The sequence below is a fragment of the Drosophila kikkawai genome, chromosome 3R (genome assembly GCF_030179895.1).
Source record: "Drosophila kikkawai strain 14028-0561.14 chromosome 3R, DkikHiC1v2, whole genome shotgun sequence".
In the NCBI taxonomy this organism is placed as follows: Eukaryota; Metazoa; Arthropoda; class Insecta; order Diptera; family Drosophilidae; genus Drosophila; species Drosophila kikkawai.
In genome coordinates, this window is record NC_091731.1 from 32,003,819 (window position 1) to 32,026,170 (window position 22,352).

Here is a 22,352-nt window from a genome sequence, read left to right on the forward strand (position 1 = left end):
TTTACTTTGGGTCCTCCACGAGCATTTAGCTAATACAGTTTAGCGACGACGGCATCCCTAATAATCTCGGAACGAGGGTTGCCGAAAAGCAAATGTAAAATAAATTGAACTGGGTGATTCGGAAGGATAAACGAGGTAATCGTATTATTTTGCGATATACAGAGGAGTTACTAGAGGAATTGCTAGTTGTATTTGGCATACTCTTGAGGTTCTTTTTTTAATTTTTCCTTATTTTTAATATTTCCTTATTTATTTAATATTTTTTATAAGTAATGATAATAGGTTTTAATAACATATTCGTATACCTTTATCATAAAAATAGCTAAACAAATATTTTTCTTATTTAATTTGTAGCAAAAAAATATGTTTTGAATTTATTCATATTTTAACAATTTAATTATTATTATTTTGTACAATTCTTTTGCTATTTCACATGGATTTTTTGCACTGATATACTAAATTAAGTTGGCATATAGATAATTATGTATAAGTTTATTCAAAAAACAAAAATATACAAGCTGTAAGTAATATTTAAAGCTTTTAAAGCATATTTAAAATTTAAAATAAATATAAAAATGAAGATAAAAGAAAGCATTCTTACATTTCTTTATCAGTTCTCAGTTTATACGAGTCTTCATGACCATTATCTCCAAAATAATAAAACCTAAATAGCCCCACATTATCGAAAAAGTGCTCTAAAGACTGAACTTCCCAAAACACACCCACATGTCACTATGCCAGGTCGATAATTAACCTAATTGGAGTTCTCGAAAGTTGTCAAGAGCCGAGTTTATGACCCTTAAAGCCTCCTGTTCAATTTGAAATAACTTGTCTTGGCGGCGGTCACGTTTGTTCGGTGTGACGAATTTGGCCAACAAAGAGACGTCAGCGGACGGATAAAGCCGGATAATACAATGGCAACAGCAGCAACAAAAGTGAGTCAATAAATTTGACAACATTTTTGTCTTTTTTTTTTTTTGTCAAAAATCTCCCCCAAAAAGGAAGCTGGAGCTGAGCTGTCGGTGGAGTGGCCAAAGTGAGGGCATTAAAATAAAATAAAAGACTTGCTCAGACAGTTGCTGTTTGGGAAAAGTGCGTGGCGGACCCAGGAGGAGATATCTCGGCGAACGAACCGTTGACAAAGTCAATGTTGTTCATAAAAAATACAGCAAAAAAAAAAGAAAGACGAAAACAAAACTTAATGGATTTCACAGACACTTTGGCGGGTCTCCAAAAGGGCGGCCGAGAAGAAAATTGCGCGCGAGAAAAGCAAGAAAATCGAGAAAATCGGGGAAAGCGGCTAAAATGCTCTCAAGCAGCTCTCGAATAATTTGCGTTAGGCATCGCACGTCACAGGAAAGTTTTTTCGGGACCATGCTGAGTTCTTGCTTACGGTTCCCCATGGGGCGATCCGGCTAAAAAACGAGTACCAAGGGTTGTAATCTAGTAACGAACTCAGGATACCTAGTAAATAGTATTTTTAAAGGGAGTTGATTGATAAATTCAAGAAAATCCTTAGATCTTAAGGTATAAGCCATAAATAAGGACAAGAAATGATTGGAATTTTTAAAAATATTTCAAAATGTTTTACAAAAATTTATCTTTTTGAAAACTATTTAGTAATGATATCCCTTAAAAGTATCCGTTCCCTTTTATTCCAGGTTTATATCTTCAATATTTTATTTACTTATATAATATTCCTTCTAAGATCTCTCATAATCCCATTATTAATGTAAAATATCGTTAATTCATTTACCCTTAGAAAAAGTATTCTCAGATATCGCGTATACCCGCTGATCTCAGCATCCGTCGGGTACTCAAAAGTTGCTTAAAAGTAGAGCTCTATAGTCCCATGTTCCCCACCTCCAGCAACTAATACGTATGACATTCAAGGGTAAAATATTTTATAATTCGCACATTTCTGGGGGATTTTGGGGGTAACGCTAATAATTGTGTGAGTGCGCCAGTGTGTGTGTGTGTTTGCGGTGCGTTAGTATTTGTGTTTGGGTCTCTGTTTGGCTTTGGTTGGTTTGTTTACTCAGCACTCAGCTGAGCTGGAGGCACATATATACACTTGAAGCCCTGCACTGAGGGAATAGCTAATGATTTGAGGTGGTTTAGGTTTAAGAAAATTGTCTTTTTGAAGAGTCTTAATGGTATTTGGAGTAATCATCCTTCAAATTAATATTAAACTTCGAAACTCAGGGAAAATTTGATATATTATATAATATTATTTAATATTTCATTCTGAATTCGTATTAAATCACTCTAAATAATTCAATGTTTAGTAATTTTGTTATTTAAAAAATACATTAACATTCAATTTTTGGGATCTACAAATATTACAGAGCGCACACCAAGAAGTTTAAATATTTTATAATAAAAGAATGGGGTCTATATACCTAATACTTTTGAATCAATCAATATATTTAGAAGATCACTAAGAGACTACAGTTCAAATGGTTTAACACAAGAAATATACCTTACAAACATATTGTTGCTTGTCTTAAATACATTATTTTGTCTACATTTTTCCCCTAGCTCTTTTTAAACACTTATTTTCTCCCTATTAATTTTTTACTGTGCACAAACACGGACACAATAGTAAAACTACTCACCTAAACACAAATGCATTCACATTCACAGCATTTTCTTTTCATTCCGTTTCATTTGTATTTGTATTTGTATTTTTTTTCTTTATTTTCTGTTATTTATATTTCTTTTTAACTTTTTGTGTTTTTGCGGGTTCTGTGTTTTTGTCGCGTTTCGTTTGCTGATAACACGCGCTGGCGCTTCGCTGATACGCGCGGGGTGCGGACTAGGGAGATTGGGACTCTTTCGGGGGGGAGGTTTTCGTGTTGGTTTTGGTTTTGGATTTGGATTTGGATTCTGAATTGAAATTGCTTGGCTCGACACTGGAAATACTTGAAATATGCCGCAATATTTACGCGCCACTCAACTGTTTCGTTTTTCCGTTCGATTTCGTGGCGTAATATGCAAAAAGTATATACAAAACTTGTATATATTGCGGGGCCTGCGATGTCCTGCGAGATTTTTACAACCGGCGGCGACGGCGGCACGCACTTTACTCTCTCACAGCTGCTGGGCGGGAGGCGTGGCCAAGGGGGCAACAGTGCGCGGCAACGGCGACGGCGGCGGTGGGTGGGCGTATCTCGATGAACGGCGGCCTTGCCTTGCCCACACGAGCTTCGCAGCACGACGACAACTTTAGCACTGAGCGGACACAGGGAGATAATGCTGTGCGGGAAATGGCAAATCTATTGAAGAACGCCACGCTTTCCGCTCTCTTTCAGTGCTCTCTCCGCACTCTCTCTCTCTCTCTATCGGAGCTCTCCGTCTCTCTGTCGCTGGCAGCACGCTTCACCGTTGTTTTCGGGGGCTGCAGAAGAATTTTTTTCGGCTCCCGCGCTTTGGTTTCGCTGCTCCAGTTCGCCTTGGCGCCCAGTTAACAACTGAGTTTTTGGTTCTGGTTCAGGCCGCGAGTTACCGACGCAGCGGCTGTGGGCAGCGAAGCCAGCAGCGACGTCGGCAGCAGCAGCTGGGCTTTGTTTACTGTTATTTGGCGCAAGCTATGCTCGCTCCCGCTCTCTTTATGCCTGAGTTTTAGGGAGAGAACTCTCACACGCATATCGGCAGAGTACAGTGTTTATTTTTGATTTTTTTAAGCCAATTAATATAATATAATTAATATTAATATAAATAAACTACAAATTATTATTAATATAATTGAGTAAAACTTTTCACTTGAAACTAAATTATTTATTTATATTTTATTTATAAATAATTCCGGAAATGTGAGAAAAAAATTGTTTTTAATTAATTAAACTTTAAATATTTGTTTTATTATTATTATTCCTCTTATAAATTAATTTTCTTATATTCTCATACACCACGGTTCACTGTGGGCTCGGCGCAGGCGCCGGACTTGGCCAGGTCTAGTCTGTTGGCCGTCAGTTGTTGAGCTAAAAGCCGCATAGTTGTTGCTGCCAGAGCTTCCTAACTCAATCGCTGGGAAGCCGTGACATTGAACGGCCAAGGGAAAATGTTAGTATGAATTTAATTGGAGCAAGCATACTCTTGGGCTTAATTTAAAACAAATCGAGTTTTCACATGAATTCACGATTTTGTTAATATATGTTATTAAATGGTAATTTAAAGAACTAACTTATTAAATAAAAAACGAATTTTATAGTAGAGGTACATAAGTGAAAAAAATATGACCATGTTCACTAGTCGTATACGTAATATTTATAGTTTTTCATTTAATTAAATTAAAGCAAAACCAAATCGAGTTTTAAATGGTAATTTAATTAAATAACTTATTAAATAATTTACTAATTTTATTTTTAGAGGTAAGTGAGAAAAATAAGGTGAGCATGTTCACTAGTCATATACGTAATATATATAGTTTTACTTTATTCAATAATTTAATATAAAAAATAAACTTTTATTTATTTCTAAATTATAAAAAAAATGTTTTAAAGTTTTTCAATAAAAAATATACATACAATTTTGTATAGCTTTATTTTAAGGAAATTAAAATACACCACAGATAGCTGTTTAAATATATTATTTTATTTATGGGAAAGTGTATAAAAACTGTGTACAAAATTGTGATAAATGACCATGACTTTGCTTGTACATCAACTGAGCAATAAAATCAGTAAAAATATCATAGAATAAGGAAATAAGTAATAATCTTTATGACCTTTCAGTTTTACTGCAATATAACATCTCCACATCCCAATTAGTTAAACATCCTAAATTTAGCAGTGGTACCATTTCCTTCAACGACCGCCTTCGTGGGATCAGCCTCAGGTGGCGATCCAGCATTGGGGTCTCCTTCCTCCTCCTCCTCATCTGGGTCCTCCGTTTTCGACTCTGAGTCTTCCCCCGCTAACCGGACTTCATCCTCGCAGACGATAAGGGATGGAAGCTCTAGCAATGGACGTGGCGGGCGGCTCACGAAACTGTTACAAAAGGTGCTAATGCCCTCACACTGTTCGGGTGCGTTGGACACCACAAACGTACAGGTCTGGATGACGTCATGCAGCGTGTTGTCCACGTAATGGAATACCAAGTGCCGCTCCACTTTCAAGCCATGTGTAACCACCTTGCCGTGCAAACTGTCAACGGAATGCAAAATAAAAATGCCAATGACAAGCGTATCAGCAATGCCGCCAGTTGGCCGGAAATCCTATCTCACCCAGCCGGCTTTCCAGCAATTTTGATATCCACCTCCTCATATTTGGACACGACATAGTTGAATCGATCCTGTGCATCGATGTCGTCCATCTGTGGGATTTAGGGAATGTTTGATTTTTATTAAGGATTGTTGGAATAACAATTAGAAGAATTGTAACTAGATTTTTAATTCACTTTTAATCAAAAACTCATATAAAATCTAATTAAAGACAATTTTCGGTTAAGTATACTCACATCTTCAATGCAGTGATTCGGTGGAACACATATTGAAAACTGTCAAGAAACCATGAAATTTAGTTAAATCCAAAGATTAATATTCTTAAAAACTCACTGCAACTTCAGCTAATGAAATAAATCCGAGAAAAATCAGCAGGCAGCTGGGTGAAGCCATGGCTCAGTCTGATCGCTGATCGGCGCAAACTGAACCAAACCAAAGCCGAGGCTGGTCAGTGGATTCAATATACTATGTGTATATAAAAGCTGTGAAAATATGAATATCAAAATACTCCCTCGTCTGGCTCATTGTTCTCGCTTCGCTTCGGTGTAAAATGTGACGTCATGATAATTATAAAAACAAAAACAATAAAAATACCGTATACATTAGCAGACACAAAAATGGTCTAAACTCTCACGCGAAGCCTAGCCATTATTAATACTCGTAAAAAGCACTCAAAATGTTTTTAATTTAAACTCAAATGAGAGCTCAACCAATTATATTCTATTAAAAGTAACACATTTATTTGCTGTAGAGTCTGGCCAAAGAAATTGTCTGCAAATAACAAATAAAGTGCATTATGTGTCTAACAAAAAGCAGGCTGCATAAATTCGGGGCTAATTAAAGATGGTTTTGAGTGCAAACAGAGCTCTTGGAGCTATAAAAAGCGCTGCAAGTGAAATTGAAAATTATTGCATTGAATCGCATTCTTCTCACGATGAGACCTGTGTTCTTCTGGTGCTGGTTACTGCTCGGACTCTTTGCCCTGGTGTCCTGGGCTGATGGCTCGTCACCGGACACCACCGACTCAACTGCCACGTCCTCTACCGCAGTCGAAGACTCCTCCTCTTCCACCTCGGCGAGCGCCAGCTCGAGCACTAGCTCCACTGTTTCTACGACCACCTCGTCCACTGTATCTGGAAGCAGCCAGTCCAGCGACTCGGTATCCTCGTTGTCGTCGGACACCAGTAAAGCAGAAGCTGTAGCCAGAAGAAAAAAGAAGAGAAAGGCTTTCATGGCCAAGAAAAGAGAGGCGGCGCGAAATAGGAGGAGAATTCAAAGGCAGCGCAAGAAAAACCAAAGGCGATCCGGCTAAGGCACACAGGACATTCCCTAAGGTTTTTACTGGTTTTATTGACTTGAATACCTTTGTAAACCCAATTCAGTGAACTCTGATAAATTGCATTCCAAAAAATATTGAGTTTTTAAGGGTGATTAAATAAGTTGGGAAAGTATTTAAAGGTTTTGGGATCTGAAATATATCTGCTACTAAATATGTACCTCAGCCTGCCAGAAAGTATGCAGAAAATAACTATATCTTAGTGAGATTTATAGCGTACTTTTAGGCTGGTTTAAAAATGTTTTAAATAACTACAAAAGCTATTGTCAAAGTCAACGTTTTTTTAAATAAACACAATCTGAACTAGTTTTGAACACATGTCCAAAGTTCAGTAAGCCCCTGCACGTGTGGCTTGGCCCACCCCAAACCGATCACAGTAAATTCTCTGTAAACAAGCGCGACAAATAAACCAAAATTCGAGAGAAACAGCTGCGTATATTTGCTCATAATTTGTGCATGGCTTGATCTAGTATAGCTGCTAGAAGTACTACTTCTAATATACTTATAATAATATCGTAACACCTGTCAATACCACCGATAAACACCTCCGAACTGAAAGACGAACAATTGCAGCCATCTTCGGGAGCGACTTTCTAAGCCAAATTTTTGACAAACAATGGTCATAGGCAAATAGTTGTTTTCGATGCCAGCAGTTGGGTAAACTTGCTAACCATCTTTCCAGCCCGGAGAGAGCACTATAAAAGCCTAAACCCACGGCCGATAGCATCATCATCAATCAAGCCATGAAAGTCATAAGCATTTTGAGCGGACTCCTCCTTGTGGCAGCCTGCCTTTTGAGGAGCAGCGAGGCGGTGTCCTGCACCCCTGATCCTAGCGTCGCAGGATGCATCGACTGCACCGATTCCGCCAACGCTTCGGAACCGGATTGCATTGCTGAGCAGACAACCACTACCGTAGCGCCTACCACTGCACCCACAGACTCCTCGACAGCAAGTTCAGCCGATGGATCCAGCACGGCAGCCAACGCCGCTGCCGCCACTCCGGCTACCCCATCCGATTCCGCCACACCCTCGAGCTCAAGTGGAAGCAGCAGCAATGCAAACAGCGCTGCGGCCAGAAGGCGGGCTGCCAGGAGAAGGGCGGCCGCCAGAAGGAAACGCGCAGCCGCCGCACGGAGGAGGGCCGCCAGAAGGAGGGCTGCCCGTAGGCGCCAGAACCGTTCCGGTTAGGAACCATCGATCCTGATGACAAACCGTTTGGTCGGGAAATACGCTTATTCATTTATTGAAAATAAATCCTGTAAACTCTTTAACATTGCATTCCAAAATAAAAATTTGTTTTTGAATTTTTGAAATAATATATTATAATATTAAAACAGAATTCACTCAGTGGTCTATTGTGTAGTTATAAATGCCTATAAATACCCAATAAATACCTTTTCTTAAACAAAATTGACAAAAATTTCCCAGTCCGGAGGATTAGCTTTGATCTTATGTCTGCACTTGATCTACTCTCGACTCTAAGGTTTGCTTAATGTTCCTAAAAACAGCCAAGATCTGACGAATTGCTGTCGCTGTGCAGTGATTGTGATGCAGTTAAAGAAAGAACACCTCCAAGATGGACTCCTACATCCCTACATAATCTGAGGCCAAGAACTTTGCCCAATTGCTCATCAGAAATCCGCTCTACTTCCATATTCCTCCCATTAAGCTGGTGACGTTGACAACAATTAGAAACTTTGCCCTCAATTTTAGGTTTTGGCATCTGTAATCAGAAGCAAAAACGTTGAATTTGGACCTATTTCCATCTTAATAACAATCTTTTGAGTTTTGGCAGAGGAATCATCCCTTATATGTTCATATGTCCTTTGGCCAGGAGATCAGCCAACCAAACTTTCTTCAGTGAAGAATACGGACTACGCATATTAAATTTTTACAAACGCTAGGAGATGCAGAGGATTAAATACTCTTGAATATGCTAATATGTATTATATATCAGAAAATATATTTAATATATTTTCTTATACAATTAAAAATAAAATAAAATGTACTATAAACATAAAATTGTAATATAACTCAACAGAAAGTTCTTTCCACTCTTAATATTGATCCAGATTATCCAAAGCCTAATGGCATTGGCTAATCTATTATTAAAACCTTCAACTTAGGAGTTCAAATAATAGTAGCAGATGTCATTGAGCATCTTTTGTGGATTCACAGTCAATAATAAACATGGTACAAGGCGACTATCAATGAAAGCATTTCGATCTGATAGTTTATGACCAAAGTCTTGTGCACTTGAAGAAAAAACGAGCTATTTATTATAATAAGATAAGTGAATATGGAATATGTACCTTAAATATATTCAATACTCACTTATGAAAAGAATAAATATATTTCCATTATTTAAATAAAATATATTTGAATATATCAAAAATAATCAAAGTATACATTTCAATTCAATTAAAATTCGTTAACTAACTGCTAGATGTTGACCTACTTTTAAGTCCAATTCGTTATATATTTTCGCGTACTTAGTTTTCCTCTCAGTGCACAACTTTAATCTTCTCAAGTCGATAGTTTTGCGAATTTCTGGCCAAACAATTGAAAAGCATAAACCAAAATTCGATAGAAACAGCTGCGTAAATTTGGCACAGATCGAAGCACTATAAAAACCGCTCGGGCATCCCAAACCAGCATCAATCAACCAACTTCAATCAGCTAATCAAAAGCAAAACCAAAAACCAACCATGAGAGCAGCCACCATCTTCTCCGCAATCTTCGTCCTGACCGCCTGCCTCCTGAAGAGCACCGAGGCTGTAACCTGCACCGCTGATTCCACCGTCGCAGGATGCATCGACTGCACCGATTCCGCCAACACTTCGAATGCGGAATGTATTGCAGAGGCAGCAGCGTCCTCCACCACATCAACAACTGCGGCTACCACAACCACGTCCACCACGGAAGCCACTACCACAGCATCCACGAGTCCTAGCAATGCGAAGATCGTCCGCGTCAACAATCTGACGTACACGGCCCAGAGGCGCATCCGTGTCGGGAGCAGCACCACAAGCTCCACATCCCGCCGCGGAACCGCCAGCAGGCGCTCCGGCAACACGAATCGCAACCGAAGGAACGTTAACCGTAGGAACGGCAACAACGCCAGACGTGGCAATGTCAAAGGACGCAATGGCAACGGCAGGGTTCGCGTCGTTGTTGGCTAGAATCATACATAAGTACATATTTCCGAATGTAAAAGCCACTTGTTATGAAAAATTAAATAAATGTATAAATAAATAAACTAAATACAAAGCATTGTTAATTCAACTCCACAGAGCGTCGCACAAAATGTAAACTTTATTTAAATATTTTAAAAAGATTAATAGATCAACTCGGTTTATAATTAAATCATTATTTATTTGCTGATCAGTCGTTAAAAAAGTAAACATACAACAAATGTTTTAATTTTTGGTAAGGTAATATTTTATAGCCTACTTTTTTGTTGTTGGTTAACCAGCTTAAGTCTCTATTTTTAATGTAAAAAAATACCTATAAATTCTTAAATTTAAATACTATATTTATGAAACCTTTTCGCAGATTTAAAATCGATCATCTCATCATAAAAATGTCTTAAAACATCGTTAGAAACATAAACCTTTCCCATAGCACATTTAAAAATTAGACATAAATTTTTGAGCTCTTCTTGAAGATTTATTCAAAGAATTTAAAACATTAATAAAATTCTCTTGACCTTATCCCACGGGAACGGTGAGTTGCCCCATGGCGTGGAGGGATTATTTGTTGTGCCACCTGTAAGCTCGGGAACGCACTGTGAGTTGGAGGGATCAGCGGTGCAATCGATGCACCCGGTGACTGTGGGATCTGTTGTGCAGGTCACTGCCTCGCTAGTCCTTAGGATGCAGGCTGCCAGAACGAGGATTCCGTATATGGTAATTACTTCTGGCCTCATGGTTCTTGATTGAGGTTAATATGAGATGTCAAATAAGTTTTTATAGCGTTTCGACACGCTTAAATTATTGGAACAGCTGCTTTTTATTAATTGGCATATATTTTTAGTGTACTTTCTGCGATTGTTTGCTTAGAATTTGCGTAGGATTGCGTTATAAATTAATTTGCAAGCACATATCTATATTTGTGTTGTTTTAAGAGAGATGTGTTTCAAATTATATAAAAGGAAAAGCTGGAAAAATCTTTTGATTGAAGTAAGTTCAATATGAAACAACTTATTGTTGCAGCTAATTATTTTACTATTTAAATGAATAGAAAATTGCTCTAAAAACTGTGTTCAAAATTATATTAAATTTATCTTAAGTATTTCTTTGAACTAGACAAAAGATTTCAAACCACTGTTTTATTTTTGAATTATAAACTTATCAAAACATTAACATAATGTTCTTAACTCGGCTCCAAGGAAACGAAGAGTGGCCCCATTGAACAGCGGTGGATTTCTGTGAGTTCTCAACTACACATTCCGCATACGCAGCGTTGGAGCTCTGGGTACAGTCAATGCATCCGGTGACGGTAGGATCAGCGGTACAGGTGACCGCCTCGCTGCTCCTTAGGATGCAGGCTGCCAGGATAAAAACTATGGTAACCGTGATGACTGCTGTTCTCATGGTTCTAGAATCTAGATTGACGTAGATATTAAATGTCGGCAAGGTTTTTATAGGGGTTCGATATGCTAGAAGTATTGTCACAGGTGTTTGCATCATATTTTTTTATTGTATCTTCTTCTAATAAATAAAATAGTAAATGTATCCAGGTGTGCTTGTTGTTTTAAGAGAAGAAGAAAAACGCGTCTTTATTTAATTATTTAAATTCTATAAACTCTGCAAAAATGATACTAAATATTCTAGAGTATCAAAGAAATCAAAAATAATCATATTTTTATTGCTTTATCTCTTCACTTTATTTATTAAAGTCTATTTATACATGTGTGCAAATATTTGTATTATAATTTATTAGCGTAAATTGTGCAGCAAGAATATTTATTTACAAAGAATTTTTACTAATCATTAAAACATCAGCAACACATTCTTAACTTTATGCCAAGGAAACCTAGATTGGCCCCACTGTGCGCTGGGCGGTTGTGCGATGGTGGGAGATGGTGTGGTTGTTGCTGCTTCGGCCAGGCACTCCGGATCGTAGATATTGGTTGTAAGCGTGCAGTCCGTGCAGCCAGCGATAGTGTCATCAATTGAGCAAGTTACAGCCTCGCTGCTCCTCAGGAGACAGGATGCCAGGACCAAGACTGCAACTGATACGATTGCTCCTGCCCTCATCATGCCACAGATGCTTGCTTCTTAAATATTATATAGAGCGTGTGCATGGTATTTATAGTGGTTCGATTCTTGTGGCTTGTTAACACAGCTGGTTCTTGTCAAATTTGAGAATTCATTCTTGAATTGTTTGCGGAGAATTCGCCAACGATTGGCTTAGAAAATAATTACCGAAGAGAACTGATAATTAGAAGAGAACTACAAATAAGAATCTTTAATATGCAGCAAGTACGGCGTAAATAATTTTACAAATACACAAAAACTTTGCCATATCATAAAGGCATTTATTTTAAAACAAATATAAATTATGAAAAAAAAAAGTTTAATATATACATTAAATATAATAAAACGTACGAACTTTGCAGTAATTTTAAGCTGGTTTCAAAAATGGTCTAAAATTATTTCAATTTCTATATAGATGTAAGGTTCCGTTAGTCATAGATTATATATTTATTAATGCATATGTATAATAAATAGATTTATTTCGTTATATGTCACCTCTTATCCTTATTCTTTTCCTCTTTGAAATTATCCTCTTTCTTCTTTAAAAACAAAATAAATATCTTGTACCCCTTAAATTAATTTGAATTTGTATTAATATTATATTTTATTTATATACATTTTATATTTATATTTATGGTACACTCCCCAAATGAAAACCATTAATTTGTTATCTCTTTAAAGTTCTTCAGTTGTTTATTTGATTCCTCTTTTCCTCCTAGCCCACTATGACGCGAACATTGCCATTGCCCCTGCGGTTCCTCACGTTGACCCTCCTCACGGTGTTCCGGTTCCTTGTGCTGGTGGTACGCGCCGTGGTGCTCCTGTTGCGAAAGATGCGAATGCGGCGTGTGACTGCAAATCGCATGTTGGTCACTCGGACCCTTTTACGATTGCCCCCGGTGGCGGTGCTCGCAACTGTGGTGGCCGTAGCCGTAGTAGTCGCCTCCGTTGCGGCCACTGTTGTTGTAGGAGCCACCGTTGTGGTGGTGGCCGCTGCCTCTGCCTCTGCCACACATTCCGCATTCGAAGTGTTGGCGGAATCGGTGCAGTCGATGCAGTTGGCAACGCTGGCATCAGCGGTGCAGGTAACCGCATCGCTACTCCTCAGCAGGCAAGCTGCCAGGACGAAGATCACGGAGAAGATGGTGGCTGCTCTCATGGTGTTTTCTGTTGGCTGTTCGGGAGTTCGGGATTGTGTGGGCTTCCCGTTTCGGGAGTGCTTTTTATACCCGCTTCGATTCCACGCGCCTAAGGCATCCACAAATTATTGGCAAATTTACGCAGCTGTATTTTTTGAATTTTATTCTTATTTTCGTTAATTGTTTGCAAAGAATTTGCACAAAGATTGGTTTGAGTTTTGTTTGCGGAGAATTCGCAAAAAAGTTCGGTTAGAAAAATACATCTGGCTTTATTTGTGAAGTACGAGAGATGGGATTTATACGGGTTAGGGAATACATTTAATAAGTTGGATACAAAGGTTAGTACTTCAATTAAATTTTGAAAGGAATATATTTCCGCACTATTTATTTATTTTGGTACTTTATACGATTTTATCTAGGTAATATTACAATAATTAGCTGAAAATTCAAGATATTTTATTAGTTCAAGCCTTAAGAAAAATATAAACAAAACTTACGAGACTCTGTTCAAATATATTTTCTGATCAAAACTAAGAGTTAACTACATAACAAATATATTCAACCAATTCTAATTTACTACCAATTCTAGTTTACTTATCAAAACACTAAATATTTCCCATAACAAAAATTTGAAAAATTGTTAAGACAGCCTTAAGTTACCCACAAGAAATATCAAAAGTTAATATTCGTTAGCGCCTAAAAACACTCATTAAAAAGTATTCATTCGAGTTGTAGGTTTCCCAACAATCAGCTTTCTTGTGATAGCAACTAATATCCCAGATATTAAGCTAATATTTTGCGTCTTCTACCACGCGTTCTACCCCAAAGACGCTGCAAATATTTAGCCAAGAAACAAGTATTAACAAGGGCTAATAAATATAAATATTAGCTTTCTGACAGCTGCTGTAATTCGCCAATACCGAAAGTTCTTTTCAATCAATTTATTAGCCCAGCTGGAGCCGGGAGGAGGAGAAAGCGGTATAAAAGCGATGGCCTCCAACCGAAGATCATCAAGCAAGTCAATCAGTTTGAACCGACAGCAACTATGAGAGCCACCACTCTTCTCCTGGGCCTTGCCCTCTTCACCCTGTGCCTCTCCAGCTACAGCCGGGCCGAGGAGGATCCCACCACTCCAAGTGATGGCAGTACTACGCCTACCGATGGCAGCACCACCCCAACGGACGGAAGTACTACTCCCACGGATGGAAGTACTACTCCCACTGATGGCAGCACGACTCCAACGGATGGCAGCACCACCCCAACTGATGGAAGCACCACCCCAACTGATGGAAGCACCACCCCCACTGATGGCAGCACCTCGCCCTCATCCCCTTCGACTCCTTCGACACCTTCGACTCCTTCGGACTCAAACTCTCCTAGCACTGGAAGCGACAGTGGCAGCGACAGCAGCAGCAACAGCGGTAATAGCAGCAGCGGCGGTAACAACAACCGTAGGAGGAGGCGCCGCCAGCAGATTCAGCGACGTCGCCGCCAGCGCCAGCGTCAGAGGGCTCAGCGTCAGAGGAACCGCAGGAACAACATCAGGAACAACAACAGGAACAATAACAGGAGCGGTTAAAAAGGACAATCTTTCATAGGCAATGAAATGACAAAAAATTTGTTAGAATTGGAAAAAAGCATTCAATAAAAAATAAATGTTTTCTAAGCAAGAAAAAAGAATTAAACTTTCCTTGTTAACTAAAATTTTAAGTCTTGAGTTTGATGACTTCTGAAGCTGTATTGGAGCCATAGTAAAATTTTAGTAAAATTCTAAAGGTCTGAAATAAATCAAGAGAAAACTAACAAACAAAAGCTAACATTTACATAGGTGTTAATGAAGTAAAGTAAAGTAAGTCAGTGTCTATCTTTGGTTATTTTATAGAAAAAGTGACACTTTGTACGCTTTTATCTCTAGTTGAATTTTCGGCTCCACGTTCTCTGTATTCTGTATAAAAAAAAATAAAAAAACGAATTAGTTTTAAAATTTTAAGCACTGCAAACACTTGCTGATCAAGGCATCTTAAATAGTATTACTTTAACATTGAACTGTGTCCTCTAATAAAAAGTGTACAATTTACGATTCAAATTTACAATTTACTTATTACAAAGTCTACTGACAATAGAACTTTATTTCGTTTGATCTCTGCTCTGTTGACCTATTCAAAATTATAAGCCGCAAATATACTCGTTTAACTCTGAAACTGGTTACTCCACAATCAATCCGCAGCACTTTGAATTATATTAGCACGATTTCTTTAGGGATTCACCAAAGTATATGCATGATTATCCAACGCAATAACAAGTTTTAAAGATTACTTTTTTCAGATAATCACAATTTATTAATGGTTAGCAGTACTTTGTCTACCAAGTACGTTCCACAACTTCGTCATCCTGGCAATAGATCTTGACATTGGTGCCGGTTCCCAGAGGCTTTAGCCAGGGCTGGCTCCAGATCTGCACTTTGCAATCCTTATTTTCCGAGCCATTGGAGAGTTCCACAACAAAGGTGTCTAGGGATCCTGACACTACTTTTCTAGTTGCTGATGTCACCGTTATGACTCTGTAATACTAATATTTTTTATCTTTTTAAATATTTTAAATTAATAAAACTTACTCGTATTTGGGACCCTCTCCAGCGGCCAGTTCCTCGAGTGTGCTTGTTAAGAGAACCTTGGCTGTCTCCAGCTCTTCTCCCTCAAGCGGCTTGGGTGCACCGAACAGACGACTGCGCTGAAAATTTGTTATTGTATTTGATTATACATTTCTTTATAAATTACCATTTATTTTTTAATTTTTATTTAACAATCCATCACATCTTACAAGCGCCGAAGCCGTTGCCAATGTCAGTGCCAACACAAAGATCACTTTCATAGACTGCATTTTTCACAAACACCTGTTTCAAACTAAATCAACCGATTGCCGAGAGACCTCTTTTATAGCTAACTCTGACAATATACGAGTGTTCCTCTAGAATACATATTATATCTGTATATCTGCTAAGGCAAGTTTAAAACAATCCGATCGCTAGAGAAAGAGAGCAGCTCGTGCATTCAAACCTGAACCCGACGACAATGAAACCCCTCGTTCATCTAGCTTCTTTATTTAATTTTAATTTAATTTATTTTCAGACTTGTTTGGGTTGTTTTATACATTACTTAATTATACTGAATTGTGCAGGTCAGGAGTTGCTAAAGTGTATTGATTCATCGGCAACTGTGTCCACACAAAGGAAGAAAAGACAAAGGAACAAAGAATATTTATAAAAGTTTCAAGATACCCCTGTTTCGTTATGCCAGCCAAAGATAAACCAGAATACTTATAAATAAAACCAAGAATAAAGGCTTCAAAGGGAAGTCATCATCATTTGGCAGGTCATCAATCCAATTTAGATTTCCCTCAATATTTTAATCACTCATCCAACTCTTATTACTTTTTAAAATCACTTTTTATTCGAGGCGCAAACAAAAATCAGTCACTGTAATCTACCAGGTGTGATTAAGCTTGACGACATCCTTGCACTCGATCTTGACGTTGTTACCATTCTTTTGCAGCCAAGGCTGTTGCCAGATAGTGACAGTGCACTCCTCAGTGACGGATCCATCGGAAACGTCCACAACATATTTATATTTAGTGCCAGCTACTACTTGACGAGTCACAGAGACCACGTTGCCAACCCTGAAATAACAGAGAAATATTATGAAATATTATTATTACAAATAAGTAAACGTAAATATTTAAATTATTTATTTTAATTTCAAATAAAAACTTACTGATAAGTGGGACCATCGCCTGCAGGCAGACCAGCGAATGTGGTGGTCAAAAGCTTCTTGGCCTCATTCAGCTCATCTCCTTCAAGGGTCCTTGGGGCACCGGGTATCCGTTGCTATAAAAATCGCGATTAATATTTGAAAATTATTAAAATTAAATAATTTATTAATCCCAACTCACGCCAGCGAAGGCCACAGACAGAATAAGGCTAAACACAATGATCACTTTCATGGTGTGTTTTTTACCCGAATGCTCGTTTCAAACTGAGTACACAGAGTGCAGAGCTCCCTCTTTTATAGGAGACTGATAGGGTCTCGGTTTTTGGGGAGGCTAAACATATATATAGTTATATATATTGTATATGTTTATGTACCCGTAGATTACAGCCTTCCGGCCGGCCCGAGAATGAACGCCCTTAAAATTGAACTCTGATTTGACTTCTAAATACATTACTTTCATCTTATGTACTTTGAAATAGGCGAATTTTTGATTAAATTTAGAAATCACAGGGGAACAAAGAGCCAATTAATTTTGCAAAGCCGTCATATATATTTTTTTATAATTACAAAAGTGGTTTTTGTTAGCAGCAATCTTTGGCTTTGCAAGAATAATCTTTTTGCAGACACAAGGTCAAGCCGGTTTCCTGTTTTACAAGTAAAAGACTCGTCTTAAAAAAAATATAATTATTTTTTCCTTAATAATAGTAAATTTTATCCGAAAAATGGTCTTGTTGTTTACTTATATAGGGAATTACTTTCATTTTGGATAAATAAATTAGATAAAACAAATATTAAAAAAAATCTATGGTCTCAACTCATACATAGCTCGCTAATTTATATTTTTTGTATTACAAAAAAAGCTCTAAATCACAAAACGTTTCTTAAATTGTTTGCATAAATATATGTTATCAATTTGTTGTTTCTTTATATTAACCAAAACAGTATTTGTTTTGTTTTGCTTTTTTCACAATGTGTTATCAGCAAAATGTTTGCTGAATTCTAAAAGCAAGAACTGATAAGGCGGGCAATAGTTTTATTACTCATTTTAGGCTTGACACATATTTATATATTATTTATATATTATATTAAATTTTGATGAATAATATTATTATTTGTTTTTATTTTTGTCATTGAAAAAACCTAGTGATTTCAAAAGGAAAACATTTTAATCACGCACTAAAGTTCCTCATAATTTTAATGCCTTATCGTTAAATATATTCACCTGAGACATTTCACTTTTCAAGAGTAAAACAACGACTAAATAACAATCAAAACCGTTTCGATATTGAAGAAAAAATAATATTTATCTGGTAATTTGTAGTAAAAATACTCTGCGACGTTCTCCGAATGGTGTTTGGAATACGAATGCGTTTCATGCGTTTCCCAAACATTTGACTTAAGCTAAAGGTATTACTCAGGTTTCCCTTATCAGTTCATAAATGGCAACAACAATTGCATTGTTTGTGTATATACGATAAGCAAAAAAATAAGCAATACCGGTGAGTGTGTAGAATTACCCATATTGTTGTGAAAAAATTCGCTTGTTGATGTGATGTGAAAAGAACAAAGCCTATTCAGCCTCAGAAAAAAGGAAAATAATATTTTAATGAGTGGAATGTTTTTAGTATATTATAGAGTCAACATTGACATATTTAAATTCGTTTAAAAGAGAGAGAAGGAAGAAGAAATATCGAACATTATATGAGGTTCCTCTAGGAACCCAGCCCTATATACAATGTGGTGATGTAAGTAGCGCTTACCTGATAATTTATCAATATTTTTTTTACCTGGGTAGGGTTCAGAATGTTTACAAGTAAATATATATATAAGATAGATATAATTCCTACCTAAATACCAAGTCTTTCTTTCTAAGTGTAAATATTGTTGAGAACTCAGGTAGGAATTTATATATAAGTTGGCCTTGGTCCCGATTTCCTACTTATTTTAAATATTTAAAATACATTTTAATTACTTTTTTATAAGAATAAATTATACAATTATGTTTATTTCACATACAAAAGTTTTGAATACAAAAATAAAACTCTTTTAAATTAACAAACTTATAGAACATTGATCACCAAGTTCTATCTAGCTCGCCTTCTTCTCCAGCAAACTTGATCTTGATATTGATACCATCCTCCTTAAGCCAGCTTCGATACCAGATCTTTATGGAGCACTGCTTTATGTCGGTTCCATTGTCCAGCTCCAGCTTGTACCTGTAGAGATCTCCAGCCACCAACTGACCCGTCACAGAAATCACTTTAATGATCCTGATCAACGGATAGCACATATTGATTTTTACATTTTGGACATATATTTTTATAACCAACTCACTTGTAGCTGGGACCATCTTCCTTGGCCAAGTGGGCGAGGCAAGAGTTCAGCAGATCCAAAGCCTCCTGTCTCTTCAAGCCCTCCAAATTGTTGATCCCTCCAGGGAAATCCTCTACGTCACTCATGATCAACTTGACTTTAGTCAGAGTAAAAAAACAAACCCAAAGAATATACAACGAAGTCAATGACTTAATGTAACTCGCTCAACGTTCATGAGCAAACTGATTTAAGTTCCACTGGGGTAACCACTTTATAAGTCAGATATATATATATATTTTTTTATATATATGCATATAGAGGGTGTGAACTGAAGGGACTCATGTTAAAGTAAACAGGTAGCATATAAAAACGATTTCGAAAAGATTTCAATGAGAATTTTAAAGGGAATATTTTTAAGTGAAGAAATCTAAGAGGTTGGCGTTTTCCAGAAGATTAATTTATTTGTAAAAATATATAAATATAGGATTTACTTTCAGATATTGCATTATCTGACCAATTACCAATATTCAGTTTTCAGTTCTAGTTTTCCCTGGCACATCATATCGATCTTGTTGTAATTCTCAACGGGGGGAACATTTTGCGTGATGGTAAAGGTGCACTCATTCCGGTGGGAGCCATCAGAAATGTCCACAACATATTTATAAAAAATGCTAGTCGAAGACTTTGTAGGAAACCACTGAATGATACTGAAATAAAGCAATATAAAATAATTTAAGTTGAATTATTTAAATCTAAGAAAACTTTCCATATGATTTATTGAATTTAAATTAAATACTTACTTGTACCTGGGACCAAGCAGTTTGTGGAAGTTTTTGGTCAAAAGTTCGTTGGCAGCCGTTAAATCATCTCCCTCCAATTGTTTTAGGCTACCAGAGTCCTAAAGGTTTCAACAACAATATATTTGTTATATATTAAAAACTAATTTCATCTCACCCAAGCAAAGGCAACGGTACAAATCAGGCTGATAGCCAAGAATATTTTTATAGAGTGCATTTTTCCCAAACACTTATTTCAAACTAATTAGACAAAGTTCTCGATTGGTTTTTTATAGATGCGGTTGTATATATTATACATTCATTCGAATTTATGTAAACTATATTGTAGTATATTTCTTATCAATTACACTTAATTTGGGAGCTCTCAAATTGAACTTTTTAAAATATATTGACCTGAGTTGTTACGCCCGATTTCTTGATTGAACCTGGGTTAACTTTTAACTTTTAAATCTAGGAATCAAATGACGTTTAAGTATTTTTCATGTAAATAAAATCTGGACCTTTCTATCAATTTCAGAATTAGATGATTATTCATACTTGGAATACAAATGCACTGCTAGACATGTAACTATTTAATTTAATTATTGACTTAACAATTGCAATGTAAAATAATTTACAACATGATAAAAAAAATAGTAATGGAAAGAAAAATATTATTTTGTAACATCCACTGCGTTAACTGATGATGTCGACGTCAACATTGACTAATTAAATTCACACAATAGTTAAGAGTGAGAGAACAACCTATTTGCCATATGCCATATATAAGCAAACTGGTTTGCCAACAAAACTGGTTATCTAATAATGAATTTTGCGGCGAATTATAAATATTTTATATTCAATTTAATGAATTTACACCTGAAAAGGCGTTTACCTGATGAAGAGTTTAGTATATCTACTAATAAATATCTGAGATATAAAAATAATTCTTATAAATTCGTAATTAATTTTTAATATAACAATCTTTAGCAAATTAAATTGTTTTTCCAAAAGCTTTATTTTTTATTAAAATTGTCCATTTAAGAACGTTTTCACATTGATTGAAGACACATTTTTAAACTTCGGTTGCTGGTTAGTTACCAGGTACGGTCCAGTTCACCTTCATTGCCGCACTTGATCTTGATGTTGGTGGCGTTCTCCTTCAACCAAGGCTGAGACCAGATCTTCACAGTGCAGTCCTTCTTGTCATCGCCGTTCTTTAGCTCCACCTCGTAGGTTTTGAGTGATCCAGAAACTACCTGATCAGTAACAGATTTCACGTTGATGGCCCTGGGAGGATAGAAAAGAATCACATATTAGTTTTGATATTCAGTGAGACTGAGACTGAGACCTTCACTTACTTGTAGCTGGGACCATCTCCAGTGGCCAAAGTTGCAAGGGCGGCATCCAACTCGTCAATAGCCGCCTTCCTGTCGTCTCCCTCCAACTGCTTTGGACCTCCGAGAACGGGTTGTTCATCATTGGCAACAACAAAGGCGGCCAAGCTGAGGAGGACCAGGCCCAGAAGGAACAACGACTTAACTCCGTTCATATTGCTGTCTCGACGATTGTGAGAGAACTGATTTGAACAACCACTAAAGCGAACTATTATATATACCTGCCATCACTGTGGGAGGGCGACGCGACGATGGAAAAATACGATAGGCAGATGTCACCAGAGAGGGTATATCGGGCATGTTACATAGCAAGAGTATAAACTATTTGGTTCTCTCGCTCTCTGTTAGTAAAATGTATGAGTCAGTAATAGTTCTCATAACTCATTTGTAATTTGTAAGTGAAAATTATAAGTTAACTAAAAAAAAACCAAAACCTTGACTAATTTCTTAGGCCCCTTTCTCTGCAGGGTAACAACAAGTCGAATACTTATCACTGACAAGTTCCTATCTAAATGTGTATTCTCTTTATTATAAAGTCCGCCCGTTTAAATTAGCATCTATTTACATCGTATGTGTATTCAATATTCCAAACAAAGCTATTTGAAAGAATAATCTACTATATTTAGGGTCACAAAACCCCGGCATTTGCTAATTAATTTATTTATAAAAAGTAGAAAGCTAACTCAAGGGTATTATTCCCTATATAGGACCTTTTGATCTTCTGGGATTGACAGAGCACTTGCGGTTTTCCATAGAAAAGCTGTCCAAACAGTTAAACAAACCACAACTCTCCGATCTCACTCATATATATAAGGTATATATATAATCATGGCTTCAAACCAAACACAAGCAAACACATCTGGCTTACGGGGGAAATCACCTCTTATCAGTGCCATTTGGAGCGCGTGTTCTATAGTAGTTGGTAGATATGATCTATGTATGACATTTATTGTTCTATGTGCAAGCTCACATCAGTCATTTCCATTTAATAAACAGAGAAGCATTATAAAGCAGCTTGATTGCACTTATTTGCTTTTCGGCATGTCATATATGTCAGCCTTTAAATAAGCAACTTAAATTAATGATGAGGTTCTTAAAGTTCAATAGACACAAATAAAACCGATGAAAAAATCATCA

General features: G+C 36.9%; 11 protein-coding genes across 12 annotated transcripts in view; 3 read left to right on the plus strand and 8 right to left on the minus strand.

Moving 5' to 3' along the window:
• Positions 1–3,449, minus strand: part of Pde6 (phosphodiesterase 6) — a 49,206-nt gene extending 45,757 nt beyond the window's left edge. Inside the window, exon 1 of the mRNA XM_017171383.3 lies at positions 2,619–3,449. The gene's annotated coding sequence lies outside the window, so the exon portion shown is untranslated. The remainder of the gene's footprint in view (positions 1–2,618) is intronic.
• A 1,127-nt stretch (positions 3,450–4,576) lies between these two features.
• On the minus strand, positions 4,577–5,672 carry LOC108077672 (nucleoprotein TPR). Its single transcript, XM_017171093.3, has 4 exons — positions 5,558–5,672; positions 5,461–5,499; positions 5,228–5,316; positions 4,577–5,147 (listed from the first exon to the last, which is right to left on the minus strand). Exons 1-4 carry the CDS (start codon positions 5,615–5,617, stop codon positions 4,769–4,771), a joined length of 567 nt encoding a protein of 188 aa, XP_017026582.1. The 5' UTR covers positions 5,618–5,672; the 3' UTR covers positions 4,577–4,768.
• A 1,631-nt stretch (positions 5,673–7,303) lies between these two features.
• Jig lies at positions 7,304–7,750 on the plus strand. Its single transcript, XM_070286258.1, has one exon. The coding sequence runs from the start codon at positions 7,304–7,306 to the stop codon at positions 7,748–7,750; it is 447 nt and encodes a 148-aa protein (XP_070142359.1).
• Positions 7,751–9,252: 1,502 nt separating this feature from the next.
• Positions 9,253–9,744, plus strand: LOC108077674 (integrator complex subunit 5-like protein). Its single transcript, XM_017171095.2, has one exon. The coding sequence runs from the start codon at positions 9,271–9,273 to the stop codon at positions 9,742–9,744; it is 474 nt and encodes a 157-aa protein (XP_017026584.1). The 5' UTR covers positions 9,253–9,270.
• Positions 9,745–12,538: 2,794 nt separating this feature from the next.
• On the minus strand, positions 12,539–12,991 carry LOC108077675 (spore coat protein SP96). Its single transcript, XM_017171096.2, has one exon. The coding sequence runs from the start codon at positions 12,980–12,982 to the stop codon at positions 12,539–12,541; it is 444 nt and encodes a 147-aa protein (XP_017026585.1). The 5' UTR covers positions 12,983–12,991.
• Positions 12,992–13,995: 1,004 nt separating this feature from the next.
• LOC108077673 (pre-intermoult gene 1 protein) lies at positions 13,996–14,541 on the plus strand. The gene has a single exon (XM_017171094.3). It carries the CDS (start codon positions 14,008–14,010, stop codon positions 14,539–14,541), a length of 534 nt encoding a protein of 177 aa, XP_017026583.2. The 5' UTR covers positions 13,996–14,007.
• Positions 14,542–15,274: 733 nt separating this feature from the next.
• Positions 15,275–15,915, minus strand: LOC108077631 (cystatin-like protein). The gene is made up of 3 exons (XM_017171044.2): positions 15,783–15,915; positions 15,577–15,692; positions 15,275–15,522 (listed from the first exon to the last, which is right to left on the minus strand). The coding sequence occupies exons 1-3, from the start codon at positions 15,840–15,842 to the stop codon at positions 15,324–15,326; spliced, it is 375 nt and encodes a 124-aa protein (XP_017026533.1). The 5' UTR covers positions 15,843–15,915; the 3' UTR covers positions 15,275–15,323.
• A 470-nt stretch (positions 15,916–16,385) lies between these two features.
• On the minus strand, positions 16,386–18,101 carry LOC108077632 (cystatin-like protein). Of its 2 annotated transcripts, none has more exons than XM_017171046.2 (3): positions 17,952–18,101; positions 16,733–16,845; positions 16,386–16,637 (listed from the first exon to the last, which is right to left on the minus strand). In XM_017171046.2, exons 1-3 carry the CDS (start codon positions 17,958–17,960, stop codon positions 16,445–16,447), a joined length of 315 nt encoding a protein of 104 aa, XP_017026535.1. In that variant the 5' UTR covers positions 17,961–18,101; the 3' UTR covers positions 16,386–16,444. The 2 variants fall into 2 exon arrangements, with proteins under 2 accessions (XP_017026535.1, XP_017026534.1); XM_017171045.2 differs by lacking the exon at positions 17,952–18,101 and adding an exon at positions 16,911–17,048.
• A 600-nt stretch (positions 18,102–18,701) lies between these two features.
• On the minus strand, positions 18,702–19,285 carry LOC108077895 (cystatin-like protein). Its single transcript, XM_017171433.2, has 2 exons — positions 19,064–19,285; positions 18,702–18,999 (listed from the first exon to the last, which is right to left on the minus strand). The coding sequence occupies exons 1-2, from the start codon at positions 19,186–19,188 to the stop codon at positions 18,804–18,806; spliced, it is 321 nt and encodes a 106-aa protein (XP_017026922.1). The 5' UTR covers positions 19,189–19,285; the 3' UTR covers positions 18,702–18,803.
• Positions 19,286–19,477: 192 nt separating this feature from the next.
• LOC108077894 (uncharacterized) lies at positions 19,478–20,111 on the minus strand. The gene is made up of 3 exons (XM_017171432.2): positions 19,997–20,111; positions 19,843–19,940; positions 19,478–19,749 (listed from the first exon to the last, which is right to left on the minus strand). The coding sequence occupies exons 1-3, from the start codon at positions 20,054–20,056 to the stop codon at positions 19,560–19,562; spliced, it is 348 nt and encodes a 115-aa protein (XP_017026921.1). The 5' UTR covers positions 20,057–20,111; the 3' UTR covers positions 19,478–19,559.
• Positions 20,112–20,812: 701 nt separating this feature from the next.
• On the minus strand, positions 20,813–21,410 carry Cys (Cystatin-like). The gene is made up of 2 exons (XM_017171430.3): positions 21,180–21,410; positions 20,813–21,108 (listed from the first exon to the last, which is right to left on the minus strand). Exons 1-2 carry the CDS (start codon positions 21,368–21,370, stop codon positions 20,916–20,918), a joined length of 384 nt encoding a protein of 127 aa, XP_017026919.1. The 5' UTR covers positions 21,371–21,410; the 3' UTR covers positions 20,813–20,915.
• Positions 21,411–22,352: the final 942 nt, after the last annotated feature.

What these genes read in the sequence shown, in the direction of transcription:
- LOC108077632 (XM_017171045.2), bottom strand. Translation starts at nt 16,961, where the DNA reads ATGAAAGTGATCATTGTGTTTAGCCTTATTCTGTCTGTGGCCTTCGCT. An exon ending in TGTCTGTGGCCTTCGCTGGC is followed by an intron (nt 16,846 to 16,910) that starts GTGAGTTGGGAT and finishes CGATTTTTATAG; the next exon opens with CAACGGATACCCGGTGCCCC. An exon ending in GGCGATGGTCCCACTTATCA is followed by an intron (nt 16,638 to 16,732) that starts GTAAGTTTTTAT and finishes CTGTTATTTCAG; the next exon opens with GGTTGGCAACGTGGTCTCTG.
- LOC108077674 (XM_017171095.2), top strand. Translation starts at nt 9,271, where the DNA reads ATGAGAGCAGCCACCATCTTCTCCGCAATCTTCGTCCTGACCGCCTGC.
- Jig (XM_070286258.1), top strand. Translation starts at nt 7,304, where the DNA reads ATGAAAGTCATAAGCATTTTGAGCGGACTCCTCCTTGTGGCAGCCTGC.
- LOC108077672 (XM_017171093.3), bottom strand. Translation starts at nt 5,617, where the DNA reads ATGGCTTCACCCAGCTGCCTGCTGATTTTTCTCGGATTTATTTCATTA. An exon ending in TTTCATTAGCTGAAGTTGCA is followed by an intron (nt 5,500 to 5,557) that starts GTGAGTTTTTAA and finishes GTTTCTTGACAG; the next exon opens with TTTTCAATATGTGTTCCACC. An exon ending in CGAATCACTGCATTGAAGAT is followed by an intron (nt 5,317 to 5,460) that starts GTGAGTATACTT and finishes TAAATCCCACAG; the next exon opens with ATGGACGACATCGATGCACA.
- LOC108077631 (XM_017171044.2), bottom strand. Translation starts at nt 15,842, where the DNA reads ATGCAGTCTATGAAAGTGATCTTTGTGTTGGCACTGACATTGGCAACG. An exon ending in TGGCAACGGCTTCGGCGCTT is followed by an intron (nt 15,693 to 15,782) that starts GTAAGATGTGAT and finishes ACAAATTTTCAG; the next exon opens with CGCAGTCGTCTGTTCGGTGC. An exon ending in GGAGAGGGTCCCAAATACGA is followed by an intron (nt 15,523 to 15,576) that starts GTAAGTTTTATT and finishes TTAGTATTACAG; the next exon opens with AGTCATAACGGTGACATCAG.
- LOC108077894 (XM_017171432.2), bottom strand. Translation starts at nt 20,056, where the DNA reads ATGCACTCTATAAAAATATTCTTGGCTATCAGCCTGATTTGTACCGTT. An exon ending in GTACCGTTGCCTTTGCTTGG is followed by an intron (nt 19,941 to 19,996) that starts GTGAGATGAAAT and finishes TGAAACCTTTAG; the next exon opens with GACTCTGGTAGCCTAAAACA. An exon ending in CTGCTTGGTCCCAGGTACAA is followed by an intron (nt 19,750 to 19,842) that starts GTAAGTATTTAA and finishes GCTTTATTTCAG; the next exon opens with TATCATTCAGTGGTTTCCTA.
- LOC108077673 (XM_017171094.3), top strand. Translation starts at nt 14,008, where the DNA reads ATGAGAGCCACCACTCTTCTCCTGGGCCTTGCCCTCTTCACCCTGTGC.
- LOC108077895 (XM_017171433.2), bottom strand. Translation starts at nt 19,188, where the DNA reads ATGAGTGACGTAGAGGATTTCCCTGGAGGGATCAACAATTTGGAGGGC. An exon ending in GAAGATGGTCCCAGCTACAA is followed by an intron (nt 19,000 to 19,063) that starts GTGAGTTGGTTA and finishes TCCGTTGATCAG; the next exon opens with GATCATTAAAGTGATTTCTG.
- LOC108077675 (XM_017171096.2), bottom strand. Translation starts at nt 12,982, where the DNA reads ATGAGAGCAGCCACCATCTTCTCCGTGATCTTCGTCCTGGCAGCTTGC.
- Cys (XM_017171430.3), bottom strand. Translation starts at nt 21,370, where the DNA reads ATGAACGGAGTTAAGTCGTTGTTCCTTCTGGGCCTGGTCCTCCTCAGC. An exon ending in GGAGATGGTCCCAGCTACAA is followed by an intron (nt 21,109 to 21,179) that starts GTAAGTGAAGGT and finishes CTATCCTCCCAG; the next exon opens with GGCCATCAACGTGAAATCTG.